The following is a 22,415-nucleotide window of genomic DNA, read 5'->3' on the forward strand; positions in this document are numbered from 1 at the left end:
AATGGTATCAGACTCAAATAGAAACCAGCTTACATATTGACTTATAAAACTACAAAATAGCAATATCTATATTGTAGCGTATTTTTTATTTATTTTGTTAAACATTTCTCAATTACATTTTAATCTGGTCCTGGGACCCACCCACAGGCCACAGGTCTGATGCCTCTGTACTACACCATGACAGCCTCTATTCCAACATGTTGATAATTCTTTAATTAAATACAGGACATGTACAAAATAAAGACGAAGTGTTGGAGGGGAGGGGGCACTAACCATGGCAAGAATGAGGAAAGGGGGGCAGCTGGGTGGCATAGTGGATACAGCACTGATCCTGAAGTCAGGGGACCTGAGTTCAAATCTGGCCTCAGACCAAACACTTGACACTTACTAGCTGTGTGACCCTGGGCAAGTCATTTAACTCCAATTGCCTAAAAAAAAAAAAAGAATGAGGAAAGACTTCTTTGAACTGACATTGAGGAGAAGAGGGAGCTGGAAGAGAAAGCCCCCATTTTTTCAGTGAGGTATAAGGCCCAATCATCTGCTGAGGAGGGCAACATGCTAGTGTAAGTAGCTTGAGCGGAACCAATGTTGTCTTTTTGGAGAAATCACTCTCTAAGGAACTGTCTCCTTTTCCCCATCGGCATTAATGGGCCTAAAATAAGAGCCAAGATAAATCTGGACTGTTTCTTTAATCTGCCGAGTACAGAAAGTGCATTGGGTTTATTGATATAAAAGTTTATTGATGGGCTGCATCTTAAAATCAAAATACATTAACCAAAATCAATGCTGCTGTATATGGTACAGATATGATGGAAAAGGTCAGACAAGGAAGAAGGATCCACAACAAACCTCCAATTGGGCCTTAACATTAAAATAAATAACTTTCAAAAGTGAGTTCCAGGAAAAATATTCACTCTGATCTGTAATTTAAGATTACTTTCTTAAGAGGCTAAAAGTATTTTAAAATAGCATACTCTAAAGTACCTCTGAGAGTCCAATGCATCCATCTATACAGAAATATTGACATCAACTGCATAAACAACCTTCTAGCAGGAAGACATATAAAATATAGGTTAGCTCTACTTGAAGAAAAAACCATTAGAAAATCTGAATCCACAAATTACAATAACAAACAATTGGGATTTATATAATGCTTTATGCTTACAAAGTGCTTGATGTACATGTTTCTTTGCATCTTCACACTGCTGTGAATTAAGTAGTACAGGTATTTTTATCCCCATTTTACAGATAAGGAAACAGAGGCCAAGAGGACTTAAGTAAGTGATCTGCTCAAGATTGTACCAATGTTAAATGTCAGGACAGGGACTAAAATCCAGGGCTTTATCCACTGAGCAGCTCGCTGTCCCCAATTTCAGTTTAATCCAATTCACCAAATTGCACATTATTGCACAGTTCTTACGTACAGTGTGCTGGGCCAGAAATATTTACACAAAGGAGATAATTTCCAAGAGATCCAAATTGTAGATTTAAAGTTGGCAGAGAACCTAGAGACCATCTGGTCCAATTCCCTTATTATACAGATGAGGAAACTGAGGCCCGAGAATTTAAATGATTTGACCAAGGTCACACAGGTAGTAAGTAGTAAGTGGCAGAAGCAGAATCTGAACCCAAGTCTCTAACTCCAAATCTAGCGCTCTTTCCATTTACAAAAATCTCTGTGAAACCCAGTTTTTGAGGAAAATGTGTGTTATAGAGAGCAAGGTATACCAGAAAGTGAGAGAAGGCTATTTTGAGGTTGACAATGTGTGGGTACATTGAAATACATTCCTTTTTTAGGAGGAACAAGCATTAAACATGCTTATTAAACACATTCATTCCCTCACACCCTTCCTTGACATCTCAGAGTTAAGAATGGACATCCCTGAGCAGGGAAAGGCTGTGCAGGAGCTGGGAATGAGCATCAATGGAGGTTTTAACAATTTGTCTAATTGAATTAAATTGCTCATTTTATGTATCAAAGTAACAATTAAAAGAAAGAGAAAGTAAGCATTATGAAAGAGCTAGTCCCTGCTCTTGAGGAGTCTCCAATCTAAGAGGAGAATTGGGGGATGGAGGGGGAGGAGAACCAGCGTGAAGACTAGAAAGACACTAAGTTCTATACCCCACTATATGGGAAAGAACCCTAGATTGGGAATTCAGGAATGGTTCTGGTCCTTGCTCTGACACTGACTGACCATTTTACCTTGAGTGTATCAACGTATCTCTTGGTACCTCCCTTTAGTTCTCCCATCTGTAAAATGGTGATAACAAAACCTACCCTGTGCACTTCGAAGAGTTGTTGTCAGTTATTACAGTATTTACTTTTTAAATTCAAGAGCATAAAAATCAACTTTGCTCTGAAATTTGATTAAGAATGTCCACAAGCACTATGATCAGAATTATAGCAGGTCATTGCCAAAAGAGGGTTGGAAGTTCCAGGACTACACAAAGAGTAACAGTGACACATAAGCTGATACAAATATACATATAATATGAAGTCTATAACTAAGTGACCACACATGCATTGCCTCTGACATAAATCAGCTCTCTTTGAGAGTTGTATGAGACATCTGTCTCTAAGGGAGAGGGAAGGTCAGCCCAAGAGGCTCCCAAGATGCAGCAGTGATCAACAACAAAACCCAAGAAAAGTCACTGAGACGAAAGTTCATGTCTTAATTGACAAGAGGATGAAGCAGACTTCACATGAGGATAGACTAAATTGATTAGGGGACTCCAGTCTGGAAGATGAAAACTGAGAAGAGATAGGACCCAAATCTATAAACTTATAAAGGACACTGGGCAAGGCAGAGTAATCCTGAATAGGTTTGTTCACAAACTCCCAAATATTAAAACTTAAGAAGTCCCTTGGAGCTTACATGAGGTAATTTTGGGACAAATAAAAGGAAAAACTATTTGCCACAACAAAGATAAATCTATAAAATTCATTACCAACCCTATTCTCACCCTTCATGAACATATGAGTACACACACATACAATAATAAAAGCTAAAAGGTTCTGGGACTTCCTCATTTTATAAATGAGGAAAGTGAGGTCCAGAGATAGAATATTACTTATCCTGAGTCACACAAGTAGTAAGTGGCAGCGAGAGGACTCAAAAATAGTTCTTTCAAATCCAGTGCACTTTGAGAATAGTCACACAGATCTATTAAGTTAGATTTATCTGGATCTGTAATCGATCACCCACAGTTTCCTCTGTCAGATCAGAATCAGATTTCTGGGCTAGATGGGTTATAAATCTAATACAGGGTGAAATTTCTTGTGTTATTACTTGAGAAATTAGAAAATGTGTCCTTTCAAAATCCTTGAGCTAGAGACCTTAGAGATAATTATGCCCCCCTTCGTTTTATAGATGGGGAAATTTAGGTCCAAAGAAGGAAATGAGTAACGGGTCACATAGCTAGTATTCCTGTCTCATGGTTAGTAGTAAAGCCAAAAACTCCATTATCTTGATTCTCAATTCCTTGGTCTTTCTATGGAAAGTATGTTAGCAGGGATTCAGTGAAAAACTTCTAAGGCAACTCATCTTAAGTCTACCGGGTAACATCATCTATTAGAATTTACATGTACCTTCAGCTGAAAGGAAGAAATTTTCCCCAGACAGGCCAAAGGCCTCTGGCAACTTCTTTGGAGTGATGTTGACTTCCCTTCTAAGAACTTGGCAATGGTGATTCAGTATCAAGAAACCACCTAACCAATTCAGTCCAATCCAACAAGGGGTCATTAATATCCTTCAGATGCAAGGATTGCACTGTGCTAGAACTTAAGGATGGGGAGATAAATGGAAAAAACAAAACAAAACAACCAGCTGGGACCTGCCCTCAAAATGCTTACATTCTACTGGACTTTTGTGAATTTATTCAACAAACACTTATGAAATACCTGCTGTGCAGAGAATAGGTGACCATAAGCTAGAATGATCACGTCAAGAAAGGGCATTCAGTGTTGAAGATGGAGAAAAAGAAGGCCCTACATTTGCAGAGTTATTGAGTGCAACTCGAAGGAGCCTAGTGTGTTCCTGCTCTCTGGTTTTCTCAGAGTTTACAACCTTTTTTCACTTAGCAGATAATGGGAACAGGTGTACTTCTGGCTCCCAAATTCAGTTATATGGGCCGGGACTAGTTAGGGGGTTCAAATGTGTGGTCTCCTGAAGAGAGCAGCTGTGGGTGGGGTTCTTGGGGGGAGGCGGAGCGGGGTGAAGACTGAAAACAAGGTCAGGAATGGGCCTGGAGGAAGTGACTCCTATTCCCCCTCCTCGGGAACTCCCTCTAGTGCAGCTTGGGCTCAGGGAGCTAAAAGGAGGAAGGGGGGGTTAAGAGGAAGGAAGGAACCAGCTTGAACTCGCAACCCTCCCGGAAATCTCCCAACCTTGAGTCAACTAGTTTATCTCCACATTGTCCTTGCCATCCTCCTTCTCTTTCGCGACCCCTCCTCTCCTCGCTTTTCCTTCTCCCTCCCTTCCGTCTTCTCCTCCCTCCTGGCCTCCCTACTTCTCCTGAGCCGCCTCCTCCTCCTCCTCCTCCTCCTCCTCCCATCTCCCACGGTCATAGCTCCCTCTCTCCAACAGAGGCACCTGCTCCGTGCTCACTTCTCGTTGATCCACTGCGGACTTCTGGTGCCCGTTCCACTCTTGGGAACCTGGTCTTCCCTTCTGGTTCCCACCGCCAACCGCCCCCTGCGTCTGGGCGCACCAGCATACCCCCAAGGTCCCAGCGCCTCCTCCGCCCCTCCCCTCCCCCATCTCCTAGCTGTCTTTTTCTAACTGGTCTCCTGTTCTCCTAGCCATGGACTGGGGCTTGATCGCTGCTTGGGTCAGCCTGCTTAAGAAACCGAGGTAAGAAGTTGGGAGCTGGGAAGCTGGGGGAAGAGGGAAGGGAGGGGCTGCGGAAGAAAGAGGGACGCTTCCCCCCAGACGTCACCCAGGAATGTCCCGAGGGTGCTGGGGAGAATTTTAAGGCAATTTGGAACGAGGTGTTGGAAAGAAAGTGCCCACCCTGTGGGAAGTGGTCTGCACGACCAAGCGGGTGAGGGCGCGGCGCTGCGGGGCGCTTTTGGCGCAATGTGTTAATGGGGTGGGGGAGGTCTAGATCAGGGATGAGGCCCCCAAAAATGAAGCACAAGGCAGGACATCCTCTGGGATGCAAGGGGCGGTCCATTTTTGCGCTGGAGATCTGGAGGAACTGTGCTGGCTAGGGGGAGGGAGGGAAGAAGACCTTGGGGTGGGGGGGGTATGTGAAAATCTCGCTCTGGTGGATCTAACCCCAGGCGCGGGGTGTGAAGGGATACTAGAGCCCCAACAGTGACCACTTTCTCTCCCTCTCCTTCGGCTTCTCCGGACCCGCTATCACCAAAAACGCGTTACGCTTGGACGTCAGATTTCCGTTCTGAGGCTGAGCAGTGTTTGCTGGCGGAGTCACGAAAGAGGCTGGGGGGAGGGGGGCGGCGGCGGGCAGAAAAAGCGAGAGGCGAAAAAGAAAAAGGAGAGGAAGAGAAGGCGAAGAGCCCGACTCTTGAGTGGCACTCTAGTGCCTGTGTTTCTCAGCGCCTACTGCGGGGTAGCCCAGCGGCCAGAGTTCATAAAGCTGAGCCCGAGACCCCAGCGCTGCTGCCGACTCACCCCGCCTCCTCCCGGCTAGCCCGAGCCGAGAGGCTTTGGGGGATGGGTCCTGGCGCGGTGCCCGGGACCCCTGCCTCGCTGGCGGATACTGAATCGCGGATCTTCCGGAGCCGAGTGAAACCCGTTTCCCCATCCGACTAACTCGCTTTGGGGATCGAGCTACAGAAACAGACAGAAGGGCAGACAGGCGTGCGGACAGACGGACCGGCACTGGCAGCGCACCGGCGCGCACACACACCCTCGGGCTACCGGCGCCTCCCATCCTGTGGAATTTATCCTTCCTCCCATCCTAGCGCACCAGCCCCTCCCCCGTGCTTCGCCCTCTCTCCCGCTCTCCCGAAAATAAAACAGAAGGGGTTGATTGGTGGCTTTGGGTGGCGGCGGGGAGGGAAGGACGAGTCTCCTTCGCCCAAACTGGACCAGGGTCCGAGCCGGTCGGGGGGCCATGGATTTGGAGATGTCCTAGCCGCTCCCGGCGCCCACATCCGCTTGTCCCCTCGGCCCGCTCTCCAAACTCTCCCCACGTGAAATGGAACAGCGGGGACCGATCAGCGCCCTCCGATACCTGCTGCTGCATGCCCCGCTGCTCCTCATAGCCAACGGTGAGTCCCAAACTTTCCCTGATTCGGCCGTGGGGGGGGGGCACAGGAGATGGGGAATGGATGGGCAATTTTAAAGATCTCCCCACCCACCCCTTTCAGAAAGCAAAGATATGGGAGAAATGTGCCCGGGCGCACGAGCCTAGAGAACCCTGTTCAGGGCCTGAGTATTGGGGTGTGAATAGCAACCTGACACTGCGAAGGGACGGAGCAGTTCATAAGGCAGCTTTTATATCCCTATATAAAAATAGTGCAAGCGCCGATGGGCTCCATCAACCAATATCTGTCTTCACAGCCGCTCAATCCCTTCAGCTCCCGTTGGTGCTGAGAACAGAATCCAGAAGCTGAGGGTGCCCCGCGCCTTACAGGCTGCCAGGCTCTGTGCGAACAGAGGAAGAGATTTCAGTTCTTGGGGAAGATTGGGGAGGGGTCTGGCGCAGAGTGTGAGGGGCTATAAGGGATTTTCTGCTGCTGCTTTGGGGCTGGTGAGTGAGGTGAAACTGGGGTGGGGGGGGCGGAACGCAGTTGCGGATAAGGGCAGTAGAGCCTTGCAGAGGAAAGGGGGGGGCAGACATGCCTCCAGTCAAACCTCCAACGGATGCCAACGACCCAAGATGCCTCCCCACCCAATTCTGGCCCCCTCCACAGCTTGCCAGATCCTACAAAAGAATAAACGTGGACTGTGGCCACGTTTACCTACAAGTGCTCTTTTCTCTAGAGATGCATGACTAAACTTTGCTCCCGGATTCCTTACCCAGAATGGTACTGTAATAGGAGTCCAGGGCTAAACTGTAAGAGGGAACCCTGATTTCTTTACCTTCTCTTCTCCCAAAGCTAGCCACCTGAACCTGCGCCCGACTTCTCCGAGTATCTTCCGGGAAATGATTAGTTTTGGCCACTGCCGAGATGGGCTGTTTGGTTTCATCTCGCCCTTTATCCAGTTCGAACCCAAATTTCTCAACGGGCCTCAGCTCAGCCAACCCCAATCTGTCACTTCTGTCTTTTCCCTCCCAGCTACATTCACCGAAGTCCCCAAAGATGTGACTGTTAGGGAGGGGAGAAGATATTGAGATGCCCTGTGCTTTCCGGGCGAGTGGATCAACCTCCTACTCACTGGAGATCCAGTGGTGGTATCTTAAAGACCCGCCCCGGGAGCTGGCCCACGAATTAGCGCTCAGTGCCCCTGGCAGCAGAAACAAGGTAAAAGAATTAAGTCCTTTCCACAACCCCTGCGGGGAAAGGGGTGGGGAAAGTAGAAGGGAGGGGGGAGAGGACAGATTTACCCTTCACCGGCTGCTACAAAATCCAACAAAGGCGAGAGTAAAATCCCCACTTCTTGTTGTGTGCTGTGTATTGAGAAGCGATGGATACTGTCAGCCGGCCAGTGTGGGATGAGGGAGTCATTTGATGGTAGGAAAGTCGTAACCATCTCCTCCACCCTCCCTGACTTCTTTCCACCACTTCATCCTCCACTGCACTCTCCACCCCCACCCCCACCCCTAAAAAGCTTCCTAAGAACAGTATTCAGTCCTTTTCTCCAGCGAATACTAAGTGCAGAGGCCCTGCCCTGCATGGTTGCTGCATTTGGGAATGAACCTGAAGCGTCTCTGTTATGGGTTTCTGAGGATCAAAGATAATGATAAGGATGACAGCATGTATGTAGAAGCTTTAACGTGTGCAAAACATGTTACATTATTATCACATTTGATCAATTAAAGAATACAGAATCTGCCTAGCTCTGATTCCAACCAAGGAGAGGAGCATCAAACTGGAGCAATCCTAAGCTGAACCCCTCCCAGAACCAGAATTTTAAGAATCAGAGGTAGGGCCCACCCTTAAGGCTGAAATCAATCTACCTGCAAAAATGACCAATCTTTTCCCCTACTCACCTTCCACCAGAAGAGACCCACTAAGGCCTTCCACTGGCACCTATAATGCCCCTTTCCCCAACCTGGTTTTTTTCCAACCTTCCTGGACTGACTGGAGTCCAGTCCCCTTTGCTCTGAGACCCTTGTTGTCACCAGTATTGTGGGAATGCTCAACATTCTCCCCAGATATAAGAACCCCCATCCAGCTGATAATCCTTTAATCAGGGACTCTCACCAGTCTACTGGGGGTGGAGAGACAGAAGAAAAATATACAGGTGATCCATCACCAAGTTGCAATTGAGAGTAGACCCAAAGGTAGTTTGTAGTGGCAACCCCCTCCAGTTCCTACTGTAGGGATACATCTATTTCCCTTAAGCCTGCTGATTCAGTTTTTTTTTGTGTACAAACCTGAGGCATGAGCTGAATGTCCCCTCTTCCTTTTTCCCCACCCCGAAGCCCTAAGGCTGCTCTGCAGCAGTGTTGTTTGAGTTTCTCCTCCGTCCCCCACCAGCTAGGGTAGCAACTCCCAGTGGATTCCTGCTTGCAAGGGTAGGGACATAGGTACCCTGAAGTCCCATCTACTCTTAGGAATATGCTATACTGCCCTACCATGCAGAAGTCCCTATCTACAATCAGCATACACAATAATTAGATCCTGCCTCAGGTCCCCCAAATCTGAAGTTTTGGAAATTGCTCTGAAGGGAGTGTAACAGCTGGGATGAGGATCTCCTTTAATCTGAGAGATGCTGTTCTAAAAACTGGAAGATTGTAGCCTAACATCTCTCCCTCTTTGCATTTTAGGTAACAAATAAGGATGCAACCAAAATCAGCGTAAGTGTAGAGCAACAGCTATGGTGTGTGGGGGACCCCTCTTGGTGGATTTTCTTCCCACAGCTAACATCCTTTCACCTTAGCCTATTTCACCTAATAGAGCAACTGCTTTCATGCAACTCTTGTAATTTTGCATTTTTCTGCTGCTTCCAAGTGTCAAGGTTCCATCTGCTATTATTTGTTCAGTCAAGTTTCATTTCTTGTAAATCAAGAGAACATGGCATTTGTCTCCACTCCCTGATTTGCTCTCACCTGTAAAAACACTCCATCCCAGATCATGTGCTAAATGCTATTCATTTTGCTAGCCCACTTCTTGGCCTTTATTTTCTCCCAGCAAATGTTAAATCCCTACTATTTGCAACCACTTGTGTACTCAGATCATTTTCCCACAATATCCCCTATCAGTTCTCAGAATTGTCCTTCCTTATGCTGCTGAACAGCTTTTCACCACATCACCTTAGTGTGTCTGTAGCAGACAATACAATTTGATAGTTTTATATTTGGCCAATTTTTGAAGAAAGACATGGGATTGAGGGAGGTTATGGATCTGGAATATATTGTTGCAGGGGGAGGAAGGATGGGAGTTAGAAATGGAATTGTAGAGGTGTAATTGTATTGTTTGGAGGTAGTATCATTCATTGAGTGAAGGGGGCAGAACATTTCCTTCTGAAGGCTAGAGGAGAGGAATGGTTTGCTTTGTTGGGGGAATACGGAAATTTGGAAAAACAGATTATTTGTGAGTATTAGAATGTTGGGGGGCACACTAGCTATAATCTGATTTCTCCTTGGGGATTGTGGAGTATTATCAGGAAACCTTTGAAGTCTTGAGAAGAAACAGTTGCAGTTCTCCTTAGGAGGGAGTTGAGATCATTTTTCTGTGGAACTATATCGAAGAGGAGAAAGGGCCTAGGATCAGACAATCTTGAATTTAGAAAGAGCATTAACTAGTGATAAGGTGAGGGAACAGATATGCAATTTAACCCATGAAAATACACCAGGAAAACTGCAGCCTTTTCTGGAAATGCAATGGAAGGCCAATGTGAACAGAGGGGGAGAGGGGCTATTATAAGAAGAGTGGAGCGACTGATTGCAGTAGACACAGAGAAGTTAATGAATAGTGGACTGATTTTATTCTATGGGCTGGCTGATGTGAGAGTGAAGTAATGCAAGAAGACGAAGCAAGAGAGGATCTGCAGGATGCTAACGGGAGAGGGAAATGGCAAAGAAAGGAGTAGATATAAAAGAAATATTCAGAAGGGCGGGGAGAATAATACGAAGGGGAGACTTGCAGGGGCCGGGTGATAGAAAGACTAACTACAGAAGATGTTGCCCAGGGGCTGTGCAGTAGGGGAGCTATCAGGGCACCAATGAAGGGAAGGCGCACCGTAGAGCTGATGCAAATAGGAGATGCCTGGACAAGTGCAAGAGGCCTTCGCGAGGGAGGTTGGATGGGGATCAGTGTAGGCGGTGGGGGATGGGAGAGAGGCAGGAAGCTAGAGCACGGAGTGGGTGCAGGGGGCTGGTTGGAGGGGGATGGATACGGTTCGGGTCCTGAAGAAAACCCAGTGCGGGGGTGACTGGGTGGGGTCTGGAGGGAGGGGTTGGGGCTAGTCTTGTGCCAGCTCCCAGAGGTGGCCCATGGGGGTCGCGGGATCCAGGGGTGAGGAGGCGGCCGCTAACCCTGAGCCCGCGTGTCGCCTCTCTTGCAGACGGTGCGGGTCCAGGGCAATGACATCTCGCACCGGCTGCGGCTGTCGGCCGTGCGGCGGCAGGACGAAGGCGTGTACGAATGCCGGGTGTCGGACTACAGCGACGACGAGACGCAGGAGCACAAGGCCCAGGCGCTGCTGCGGGTGCTGTCGCGCTTCGCGCCGCCGGACATGCAGGCCGCCGAGGCCGTGTCTCACATCCAGAGCAGCGGCCCGCGCCGCCACGGGGCCGCCGGCCGGGCCACTTCCGAGCCTGGCCGCGACAAGAGGCCGCCGGGGGCAGCCGGAGCCGGGGCCGCCAACGCCGCCGCCGCCCCAGCAGCAGACGCCGCCGCGGGCGCCGGGAGCGGGGCTGCCGCGGCCTCTGCAGCCAATGCCGCAGCCACCACCGCAGCTGCAGCCGCCGCCGCGGCCACCGCCGCCTCCTCGGCCTCGCCTCCGCCGGGCAGGGCGGTCATCCTCCGCCAGAGGCATGGCTCGGGTGAGTCAGCCCGACCCCCCAGCCGGGCGCGGGGGCGCACGAGCACGGTCACGGTCATTCAGCCGACTCTAGCTCAGTTGCCGGGGCTGTCAGTTACAGAGCGCGAAGGCGCCTGCGCGGGGGTGGGAGGCAGAGTGGGAAGGGGCCGAGGGGGCGGGACGCGTGCGTAGAACCCTAGCCAACGCCGAGCCCGAGGGTGCGGAGCCACCCGCTTGCAACACCGGCAGCCTTGTCAGCGCAGACGCCTCTAGGGTTGCTACGTGTACCCCTAGATCTGTGGGGGGATTAACGTCTCCACACTGCATTCACACTCTCTGCCCCATGCTTATTCGAAAATGCTTTTATTCTCGTGTCCACGCGTAGGTTTTTACTTACACCCACATTTCCACGCCTTCATCTGCTTTTCTTTGTATATCTTTACCTCCCTTTTCCATGTTCCTTTTCTATCCAACGTACTTTCTGTCCTTTTCTTACCGTCCTCTGCTCTTTTCTGATTGACCTCCTCCCTCCCTTTGGATGGTTTTGCAATTTATATTCTTCCTGGTTTTATGTTCTGGTGGTCAGTTAGGACCCTTCCTTCCTCCGGACAAGCCCTCTGCTCCTGGTTCCTGCTCCTTTGGGGACTGGGAAAGGCGAGGAGAGGGACTGAGAGAACGGGTAATTCAGTATTGTTCTTTAGTCGGGGTATTTGGAACTGGCCTGGAAGGGGATTGCTTTCCTGTCTGGGTGTTTGGCCTACATCTCCAGGATTCCCTGGCGGCGTTCTGTCGGGGGCTTTGCTGCTGTAAACCTAAGATGATAAGGTCAGAAGAGAGTCATATTAAGGACAAGAGATCTTTGGCACCCAGAGGTGGGAACGTTGCTCTGTGCTCAGGAACTATATTATGCAGGCCCGGAAGAGAGGGGTCGGTTTGCTAAAAACAGACTTTCAAGTTCGGGCCACTACATAGACTAACCTTCCCCCCACACACACTCAAATCCTACTTCCTTTACAATCTGCCAGTTCTACAATTCTGACACTAACCCATTCCTCCCCTATGGGTTTGCACATTAGTGAGATGAAGCAGGGTTGTTTTATTAGTACTTCTTGAGATTATTGGGTTCATTATTATTCAACAGAGAGGCCAGTCTCTGCAGACAAGGAATTTGGTGCTACTGGTTAGGGACAACTAGCCCTTTCCTGCCTGGGCCTGAATTTCAGTCTTCCTTCTACCCCTTAATTATAAATCTCTGGTTGATCTAACAGTAGTACTGCTCAGATTCCCTGACATTCATTGGATCAGAGCCCTTTGAGTTGAAGCTTTAGCTCCTTTGTGGGGGCAGATAGGAAATGCAAGGTTCTCCAAAATATTCCTCACCCGCCACCTGCTGACCTGGAGAGAAAGGTCTTTTTCAGAATTCCTTGGGATGAAAAAGCCCCAGCTCTACAGCTCACAACCTTTGTGACATTGGAAAAGTCACTTTTCCTACTATGGATTTCCTCTGCAAAATGAGGCTGTCTTAGCTTAAGTGATCTATGTTTCCTTCAAGCTCTAAGACTTATGATTTAGATCAATTCTGAAATTAAAGAATTGCTAATTGATCCCTCCCTTCCCATTCTACTCTCTGCTACAAAGTTTTGGTTGAAGGTGCAGATGCATTTTAACAACAAACAAAAAAGGATTCAATCAGTACCTGTCTGATTCAAACCTATCATCTCTAATTAAAGTTCAAGTGCTTGGTGTTATAAGACTGCAGCAGGTCCTGGTGATAATGCAAAGGAACCTGTTTGGGAAACCACTTCAAGGCACACAATTGCCAACAGGGAATTCTAAGCCTTGGTTTCCAGGCTGACTGTGTTGAGCCAATGAATATCCTGGCTCTTGGATACCATATTTAGAACAAACTTGAGACTCAAACTGCGTCTTTCAAAAGTTCAAATGTGCTTTCCTATAAAACAAAACAAAACAATTATGTCTTTTGAACTGCAAAATGTGTATAATGTCTAGTATTAGGCTCTATTTCCCAGGGGTAGTTTGAGGCTTTCGTTGTCACTACCTTCTTGCCAATCAAACTGAGTGCATTTCTCGGTAATTCCTTGGGTCAGGAAAAGATAGATAATGCTTCAGCCAAACCTCCACAAGCATCTTTTCCACCTTCCCTTGTCTTGGGGTTTAAATGTAATTTGAAGGGCTTTTTTTTTTTAAATTTCCCACTGCGTTTACTTAGGCAGCTTGGTGGGAAGAAAACAGAAATGAAGAAGCTGGTTAGGAAATCTGGGTTCTAGACAAGCTCTGCCACTAGACTTAGTTGGATCATCTTTGGTAAGTTACTGAACCTTTCTGGGCCTCAGTTTCTTCATCTGCAAAATGGAGATAATGATACCTAGTCAACCAATCTTGCCAGGTTGTTGTGAGGATCAAATAAGAGGGATGGAGAGAAGATGGAAGAAGGGATTTATTAAGTACTTACTGTGTGCCAGGCCTTGTTCTAAGGGCTTTACAAATATCTCATTTGATCCTCACAACAACCCAGGGAGTTAGGTGCTATCATTAACCCCATTTTACAACTGAGGAAACTGAAGTAGACAAAGGTTAAGTGACTTGCCCAGGGTCACACAGTTAGTAAGTGTCCAAGATCAAATCTGAACTAGGGTCTTCCTGACTCCAGACTTAGTGCCTCCTAACCCTGTTAGATAGGAAAGTGCTTTGAAAAGGATAGAACATACACTGACAGGAAGCACAAGAGAGCTTAATTTGTTCATTCCTTGACTCCTGCAGATACTGAGTTTACTCAAGTAGGGGCTTAAGGTCCTTAATTTCCCAACCAATGATTTCAATCCTTTGATGCATTGTGACATGTCTGATTACTTTGGTCCCAATCTTTTTTTTTTGGGGGGGAGAAGTAATGGCTGAGTAGTTACATAATGTGGAGGGAGGTGGAGGGAGGGTGATAAAGTTGTGCTTTCAGATGGCTTGATTGGTAGATGGCTAGATAGAGACTGAACCCCCCCACCTTTCTGTCTCTCAGCAACTTATCATTATGTTATATTATATTATAGAACAAACAAAAGGCATGTTTGTTCAATAAGCCTATGTAGAATACCTTGTCAGGTACCCAGCCCTGGGCTATAGAATTTTCCTTGTACAGAAGAGAAGGGCAATTTGTGGAACTCACAGTCTAGCTGAGGAAACAAGATACATACTTGATAAGTGAAATGATCAGGCCCCCGATAAGATGTCACCAGGCTTTAGGTAATGTGGCAGATGAGTGCTCCTGGTTCAGGATACTGCCTTGAGTTCAGGTGAGACTAGGATGCTTAGGGAGAAAAAAAAATGGAGATGAGACTTAAATTGGATATTAGTGGATGGATTTAGCCAGGAAGTGATCAAGAAGAACGAGGAAAGGTTTTCTAAGCACAGTAGGTAAAGGCACAGATGTGGCAATGGATCTAGAATGAGAAGAGTTGAGATTCTGCCTCTGCTGCTTGGCACTTGTGTGACTCGGGCACATCACTTTCCCTATCAAGGCAGGAGTTTCCTCATTTTTAAAATGAGAGATTTGAAGTGGCTGATGTCTAAAGTTCTTTCTCGCTCTCAGTCTTTTGACCTTTGAGGTATATATTAGGTGTGTTCTGGGGACAAAGAAGACATCAGGTTGGGGGAACAGAAGGTTTGTCTTGAGGAGTAGTGGGAGATAAAGACAGAGAGGTCTGTTGGGGCCAGGCTGTGGAAGGCTTTGATTTTTCTGTTTTTGTTTTGGATAGGCAGTGGGGTTAAGTGACTTGCCCAGGGCCACACAGCCAGCAAGTGTTATGTGTCTGAGGCCAGATTTGAACTCTGGTCCTCCTGAATCCAGGGCCAGTGCTCTATCCACTGTGCCACCTAACTGCCCCATGTGGAAGGCTTTGGATGCCAACTTAAGGGGTTTGTGCTTTTTGTTATGACCTTTGAGGAAGTACTAAAGGATTTGAGCCCAGGAGTGATATGATAAAAATGATGTTTTAGAAAGATTAATTTGGCAGAAGTTGAGAAGCAATGCCTAATAAGGCCAAGGACACTGGTTTTACTTCTGCCTAGACTGGCTAGATTATCTCTATTTACCCTACCCCTAATTAACGCTCCCTGAAATAAGTGACACTGGACACAAAAGGGATGGGGGAAGAGTATATGGCTTTCTTAATGTACCCCATCCCCATTGCTAGAAGCACAACTCAGGGTCCACATCCCACGGATGGTAGAATGGAGTACCATCTTCATATTTGAAATGCAGCAGGTTATTATGAACTATCCCAAAAAATTTATTGGTGAAATTGAAAACAATTGACCCCGATATCAATGGGCATAGCACCATCCAGCCTGAAATGGCCTGACTACTAAGAGACTGCTGCCAGGAGAGCTTCTTAAATGTCTTGGTGAGGGCAGGATCCTCAGGATGAGCCTGGTTAGTGGTTGTCTTTTCCAATGTACTCCTGCACCAATGATCAGGGAAGTGTGCCAGGGCCATTCCCAACCTGGCCTTGGAATCATTGTCTATCGAATTCATGTCATTGGGCCCAGAGTCAAAGGCAGCAGCCAACCAGGTAGTCACTAGCAACAAGATGTGTCTGTGAGGGCCTCCCCAAAGGCTCATAGCCAGTACTCTTTCCTAGCTCCCCCGACTCAGTGACGGCTGATGCAGACCAATAGGAAGAGAAACCATGTCGCTGTCTCTCCTGAGGAGCTACAGTGGGCTGTGCTTTTAGTACTGGGTTTGAGTCTTGTGTTTGTCACTTACTACTTGTGTGTCCTGGGCGATTCTCTTCTCTCTGGGCTTTCCTCACATGTAAAATGAGGAGCTGGGCTAGAAGTTTTGTAAGGGCTCTTCCACCTCTGAAATCCTGTTTTCTAAGATGAGAAATTGTACTTATAATTGTTATTTCACAATCTACTCCTGCCACAGGCTGCCTATGAATTCAAGTCAAGTTATGTCAGCAAACATTTATTAAGCACTTACTATGTGTCAGGTGTGCTGCTAAGTGCTAGTTATACAAATAAAAGCAGAAAGAAAGGCAATCCCTGCCCTCAAGGAATTTGCGTTCTAATGGGTGAAGACTACTCACACAAGGAAGCTGAAAATAGGAGAGATGGAGAAATGGAGGTACCAGGCTTGGGGATGTGGTAGAGAAATTCCAGAGAGTGAGAAGTAGTCTGAAGAGGAATAAAGACATAGTTGACCTGGGCATTAAATACAGGTTCTGAAAGAACTAGCCAATCAGACAGAAAGGCTGTAAGGGCAGAGATTGCTTACAATGTGAGTAGGCCAGGGATGGAGTGAGCTTCCAGGGTCTGCATAGCATGGGAGAAAGAAGTTCTGAAGAACTGAGTCAGGGTTGCACCCTGGAGAGGAATGAAGACATTAAAATGTAGAGTCAAGAAGGAACCAGATAATTAAATGGAAAGGCCATAAGGTACTGGAGGCACCAGCACTTCCAATGTGAGTAGTCAAGGAGTAGAGTGAGTTTCCAGAGTGAAGAGGTTTCTATATCATGGTACAGAAAGTTCTATGGAGATGAATCAGGAGGGCAGCCTGGAGAGGAATAAATTTTTGGAAAGCGGAATTCATTTCATTTCAGCAAACAAGCATCTACTATGCGAAATATACTCTACAATAGCTGCTTAAGTACAAAGACAAAAATGAAACAGTCCCTGTCTTCAGAGAGCTTATATTCTATGAGTTACCTGTACAGAGATAAATAAATATAAGGTAATTTGAGGTAGAAAGAGAGAGAGTATTAGTAACAGGAAGTTAGGGAATGTTTCATAAAAGAGGTGGTACCTGCTCTGAGCTTTGAAAGAAGATAAGAATTCTGAGAGGTGGAAAGAGTGCCTTCCAAGCACTGGGAATGGCCTGAGAGACCACATAAAAGTGGGACTCCAAATGTCCAGTTCATGGAAAAGACAGAAATCATTTTGGCTGGAATACAGAATCTGTCAAGGGGATGTGGTGTGAAATAAGTCTGGAAAGGTAGGTGGCAGCCAGATTGTAGATGACCTTTGATGTCACACTGAGAAATTTTGGTTTTGTCCTGGAAGAGATAGGGAGACTGTGGGAGTGAGGTTCTGATCCTATATCATGTCCTCAACAGAAATAAGGAAGATTTTTGAGGAGGTAAGTGACATGATTGGGCCTTAAATGATGATTTTAGCCACTGTGTATAGGATGGAATTGGAGAAAGGAGAGATTAAAGCAGGAAGTTCAACCAGGTCAAGGAAAGAGGTACCTAGCCTGGGATGGTAGCTTTTGTGAATGGGGAGAAAGGGATATTTTGAAAGAATATTATGGAGCTTCAGTTAACAAAACTTGGCTACCATTCTGTTTAAAGAGTGATGGAGAGAGAAGAGACAAGGATGACTGAAGTTCCAAACCTGGGTGACTGGGAAGATGTTCTCTGTAGAAACAAGGAAGCCTAGAAGAGGAGGTTTGTTTGCGGGGGAGGGGGGAGATGTTGAGGTTGTTTTTGTTTGTTTGGGGCTTTTTTTGCACATCTTGATTTTGAGATGTCGTTGGGACATACAGATGGAGATGGCAGTTGCTGGTGCAGGACTGGAGCTCAGGAGACATCCAAGGTCTGAGGCCACTGTCATACATTGCCTGTTAGTTCAGTGTTCCCTGTGCATGAATATCACAGTATACAACTTACCTTCACAACCTCTTCTTGGTTCCCTCAGCAGAATTTCTTTATTAATAACATTAGACCCCAGTTGCAATCAGATTGAGACCTCAACTAGAAAGAGATTTACTAAGCATTTTCACTATTAGTGACTGCCCATTTCCACCAGTTACAGAGCACAAAGTCTGAGAAGCTGGAATTATCCTAGTTCTTGGGATTCCCTTGGGTTCCCTCAAGCCCTGTACACCCTCACTTCCATCACTAGATGGATAGAAGTTATAAGGAATAAGAGTTTTGGCTCATTTTGAGGAAGAACTTACTATCCAAGAATGGAATGGGCTCCCTTGATAGGGAGTGAACTTACCATCACCAGAAGTATTCAAGCAGGGATTCAACAGAAAAGATTAATTAAGTGGAAATTGTACTGGATAAAGATGTTTGCAATATGTGATTTCTGTGTCTGTGTCTTCACAAATGGCCGTGCTGGGTCATCTCATCTCTAAGTATGGCCAGCTGTTGTTGTTCGGCCTTCTTTCTCAAAGAGGACCAAGGATATCATGAGGGTGATGTCTTGATTTGTGCATGAATTGGATTTAAGTGTGGCCAGCTGTAGCCATTCTGAGAATGGCCCTGGTATTATAGAAATTGTTAAGGAGGATCTTTAGACCAAGACCTCAGAGGATGGCTGTACAGGACAGGCTCCCAGAAGATTTACACTGACTCTCCTCAACTTCTTCCTCCAGAGGAGAAATTCAGGCCAAGAGAGACAAGGAAAAACTGAGAGGGGCAGGAGTTTGGACTGTTGTATACAGCTTTCAGCTACTGCACTAACTTTCTCTTGAGAGCTCCTTCCCTGGGCAACCAGCCAGGTCAGAGCACTTCACAACCCAGTAGCTATAGATGCACAGTGTGTTCTTCAGGGTTCTTATGAGAACATGACCCCCAAACACACAAGCACAACCACACAACTGCACGCGTGTGCGTGCACGCGCGCGCACACACACACACACACACACACATACACACACACACACACACACACCCCATGGTCCTCTGTGGCTTAAGCGAGATGCTGTGGTAAAGCAGGCAGGAGAAAGAAACGGGTTGACAGAATTTTCATCTCACAAATCCAGCAACATCCAGGCAAGAAAGCATTTTCTGTGCCTCATCTGGGCCCTGCTTAGCCAAAAACATATTTGCGCTAAAAGTTTATGTGCAAACATTCATGTGCTTCATGTCTCATTTGCCAAAAGACATTGCAATATCTACACTTAAAAATACAAACAAGGGCTGTATTAGGAAATTGGTAAAGGTTTTACAGTAGAGGATTAGAAATCTCCTGTCTGTTGTTTTTAAGTGTGATTTTTAGTGAATTATAGGACTTGCATGACTATTTCTCTTGAAGTGTATCTGTTGTTTGTAATTTGTTTTCTTTTTAAAAGAAATACACAGAATTCCTTTCCAGCAGACTTAACTACCTGAGGAAAGCACTGTGACATGAAGTGTGGGCTCAAAGAATGCAATGTGTAGTTCAGTAACCCTTTCTGTTGGCTAGTGGTTTCCCTCCATATGGATCCTGGAAAGAAATCCATAGTGTGTGAGCTTCTGATCATCTTTAGAGCAATACCATGAGGAACTAAAGAACTTCAGTCTGTCAATGGAATATTGCAAAACTGGGAGTTCAGCTGGAAAATTACACAATTTCAATTAATAATAGGAAAATGACAGCCAAGACCATGGCTGTGATAGATTTAGATAGTTACTGCTTGCCTGCCATGAAGGTAGGTTGACTGTGTGTTGCCATGGGAGCTGTAAACAGCTTGGAAAGAAAATGGTAGGCAAGGTGAAGGCTCACTTCAGTGGGCAGAATGCCCAGTGGTGATGCCATGGCCACTGGGGAAGGTGCCAAGGCAATATAGAAAAACCATCATAGGACCTTGTCCTTCACTGGTAGCCCAATTCAGAGGACTGAAAATGTGGAAAACTTCAGGGAAGATCAACCTCAGCCATACTGTCAGAATGGGAAAAAGAATATCAAGAATATCCAGGCTGTTTGGACAGCTATTGTACAGGCACAAAGCTTCCCCCAGATGCCTAATCAGCTTAGGTTTCTGTAACCACTCTTGCTCTACACTCATATCATAGACAGCCCAGAGGTATATGCTGGACATTTTAGAGATCAAAATATATTTTTTTAAACTGGGTCTCCCTATCTCACCTAGTCTAGAAGCGTACTGGCCTCTCCTGGGCCCAATCCCATCGCTGATCAGCACAGAAGTTTCAGCTTGTTCCATTTCCAACATGGGCTGGTTCATCCCTCCTTAAAGCAACTTAGTGACCCCCCAGCTCCCATAGGCTCACCATATTGGTGCCAGACTTAGTGTGGACACCTCACCAACTGTAGCCCTACTACAACTCAAAACTCCTGAACTCAAGTGATCCTCCAGCCTCAGTCTCACTAGTAGGAGGGATTATAGAAATGGACACCATGCCCAGCCTGAAATCTACTTCTTAAAAAAAATCCCCACACTTTCATTAGAGTTCTGATGCATTTTGGCTCAAAGATATGGAAAGAAAAACCTGATGACCAAGATGTCCTAGAGACAAGATACTGAAAAATTCCACAGAGGAAATTCAAGGATGGATGCAGAAGAGAACCCTCCAGCAAGCTCAGCCATGCCCATTTCATTATCATTGGATGGTGGTGTTATGGCACGTGAAGCATTTATTCTAATGGAAATATTAATTCACTCAGCACAAATTTATTAAGGACCTGCCACCTGCAAGATGCCATGTTGGCAGTGGAGACACCAAGATGAATAAGACACAGTACCAGCCCTCAAGAAGCTTCTAATCTAGTGGGTGAGGTAAGGCATGGATGCAAAGAACCATGAATCAAGGCAAAATGGGATAAATGCCACTGAAGAAGTCTGAATAATACACTCTAGGGGGGTTTTGTTAGTGGTGGAAGCCATTACTCACTGGGCTAATCATGGAAGCCTGCATGGGGGATCAACATTTGAACTGGATCTTGAAGGACTGGTGAATACAATTCATTCTGAGGAGAGTCTTGTTAGCTGAGATCTACCTAGAGATTGCCCTAGAGTTTACCTTCTAGGATGATGATGATGATAATGATGAGGAGGAGGAAGAGAAGGAAGAGGAAGAGGAGAAGAAGGAAGAGGAAGAGGAGAAGAAGGAAGAGGAAGAGGAGAAGGAGGAAAAGGAAGAGGAGGAGGAGAAGAAAAAGGAGGAGGAGGAGGAGGAGGAGGAGAAGAAGAAGAAGAAGAAGAAGAAGAAGAAGAAGAAGAAGAAGAAGAAGAAGAAGAAGAAGAAGAAGAAGAAGAAGAAGAAGAAGAAGAAGAAGAAGAGGCAGTATTGGCAGTAGTAGTGATAGTGGTAGTAGTAGTGGTAATGGTGGTAGTGGTGATAGTAGTGGTAGCAGTAGTGGTAGAAGTGGTGGTAATAGTAGTGGTAGTGGTAGTGGTAACAGTGGCAGTGGTCATAATAGTAGCAGTAGTGATAGTAGTAGTGGTAGTGGTGGTGGTGGTAGTGGTAGTAATAGTAGTATCAGTAGTAGTAGTAGCAGCAATTATTGCTAATCATAAGCATTTATATAGACCAGTAAAGTTTGCAGTGTGCATATAATATGCCATTTAAGCCTCATAATAACCCTGTAAAGTAGACACTGCAGTATTATTCTCCTCATTTTAAAGAAAAGGAAACTAAGAGTCAGAGAGGTTGTGACTCCCTCAAAGTCACACAGCTAGTAATTGTAGCAGAATTTGAAGCAATGTCTCCCTGACTCCAAGGCCAATACTCTGCAATATCACATTGCCTCTCAAGGAGACCTGCTTAATAAACTCTTGCTGATCCTCTTGTGCAAACTCTTTTTATATCTCTCCTTTAAAAAAAAGTATATTTGGGGTTCCTAATCAAATAGCTGCTAGTTGAAATCACTGGGCAGTTGATCTAGTCACTACTTATTTAATATCACTGTCATAAAATTCCAAGAATTTTATCAAAGTGGCTAGCTCTATGGGAGAATATGATATGAGGACTGATTTTACCTCTTTTTGACATTTAGCAATCTAGCTATAACCTATTTCTAGGCCGATTACTCATTACTCCCCCTCATACACTCTACACTCCAAGCAAAGTGGACTCCTTGCTGTTCCCGTATACATTCAATTCCCTCCTCTGCCACCATGTCTTTGCTCATGGCTAGTATTCTCTGCCTCCTAAACTCTGCCCTCTGAAACCCTGGGCTCTCTTTAAGGCTCAGCTTAAGTATCATCTCCTTGAAGAGATTTTTTCTGATTCCCTCATTTGTTAGTACCTCTTCCAATAACTGTGTATTTTTTTTTTGCATATATCAAGTAACTGTTTAACTGGAAACACACAGCAACCTTCTAGTAGAATGTAAGCTCCTTTAGGGCAGGGACCATGGGTCTCTTTTGTATTTGTATCTCCAGTGTCAAGGCAGTGCCAGATACGTAGTAGGCACTTATTAAATACTTGTGGATTGATTGACTTTTATCTGGTCCTTCCAATGCACCTACTTCTCCCCTCTCGTCCTCCTAACTACGTGGAAGGAGCACTGTCCCTACTCTGCTTTGGAAGGAGGAGCTCATCCACTTCCTATTCCTCCTACAGCAGT

At 46.1% G+C, this 22,415-nt stretch overlaps 1 protein-coding gene across 1 annotated transcript in view; it reads left to right on the top strand.

Annotated features, from left to right (window-relative positions):
• The first annotated feature begins 4,522 nt into the window (after window positions 1-4,522).
• The window catches only part of VSTM2B (V-set and transmembrane domain containing 2B), a 53,882-nt gene continuing 35,989 nt past the window's right edge, over window positions 4,523-22,415 (top strand). Inside the window, 6 exon segments of the mRNA XM_078150093.1 lie at window positions 4,523-4,853; window positions 5,395-6,238; window positions 7,250-7,290; window positions 7,292-7,435; window positions 8,905-8,934; window positions 10,644-11,124. Coding sequence (XP_078006219.1) covers window positions 6,166-6,238; window positions 7,250-7,290; window positions 7,292-7,435; window positions 8,905-8,934; window positions 10,644-11,124 — 769 coding nt within the window. The 5' untranslated portion in view covers window positions 4,523-4,853; window positions 5,395-6,165.

This window comes from Phascolarctos cinereus, unplaced genomic scaffold (assembly GCF_003287225.1).
Source record: "Phascolarctos cinereus isolate Bilbo 61053 unplaced genomic scaffold, phaCin_HiC Scaffold_2;HRSCAF=192, whole genome shotgun sequence".
NCBI lineage: Eukaryota > Metazoa > Chordata > Mammalia > Diprotodontia > Phascolarctidae > Phascolarctos > Phascolarctos cinereus.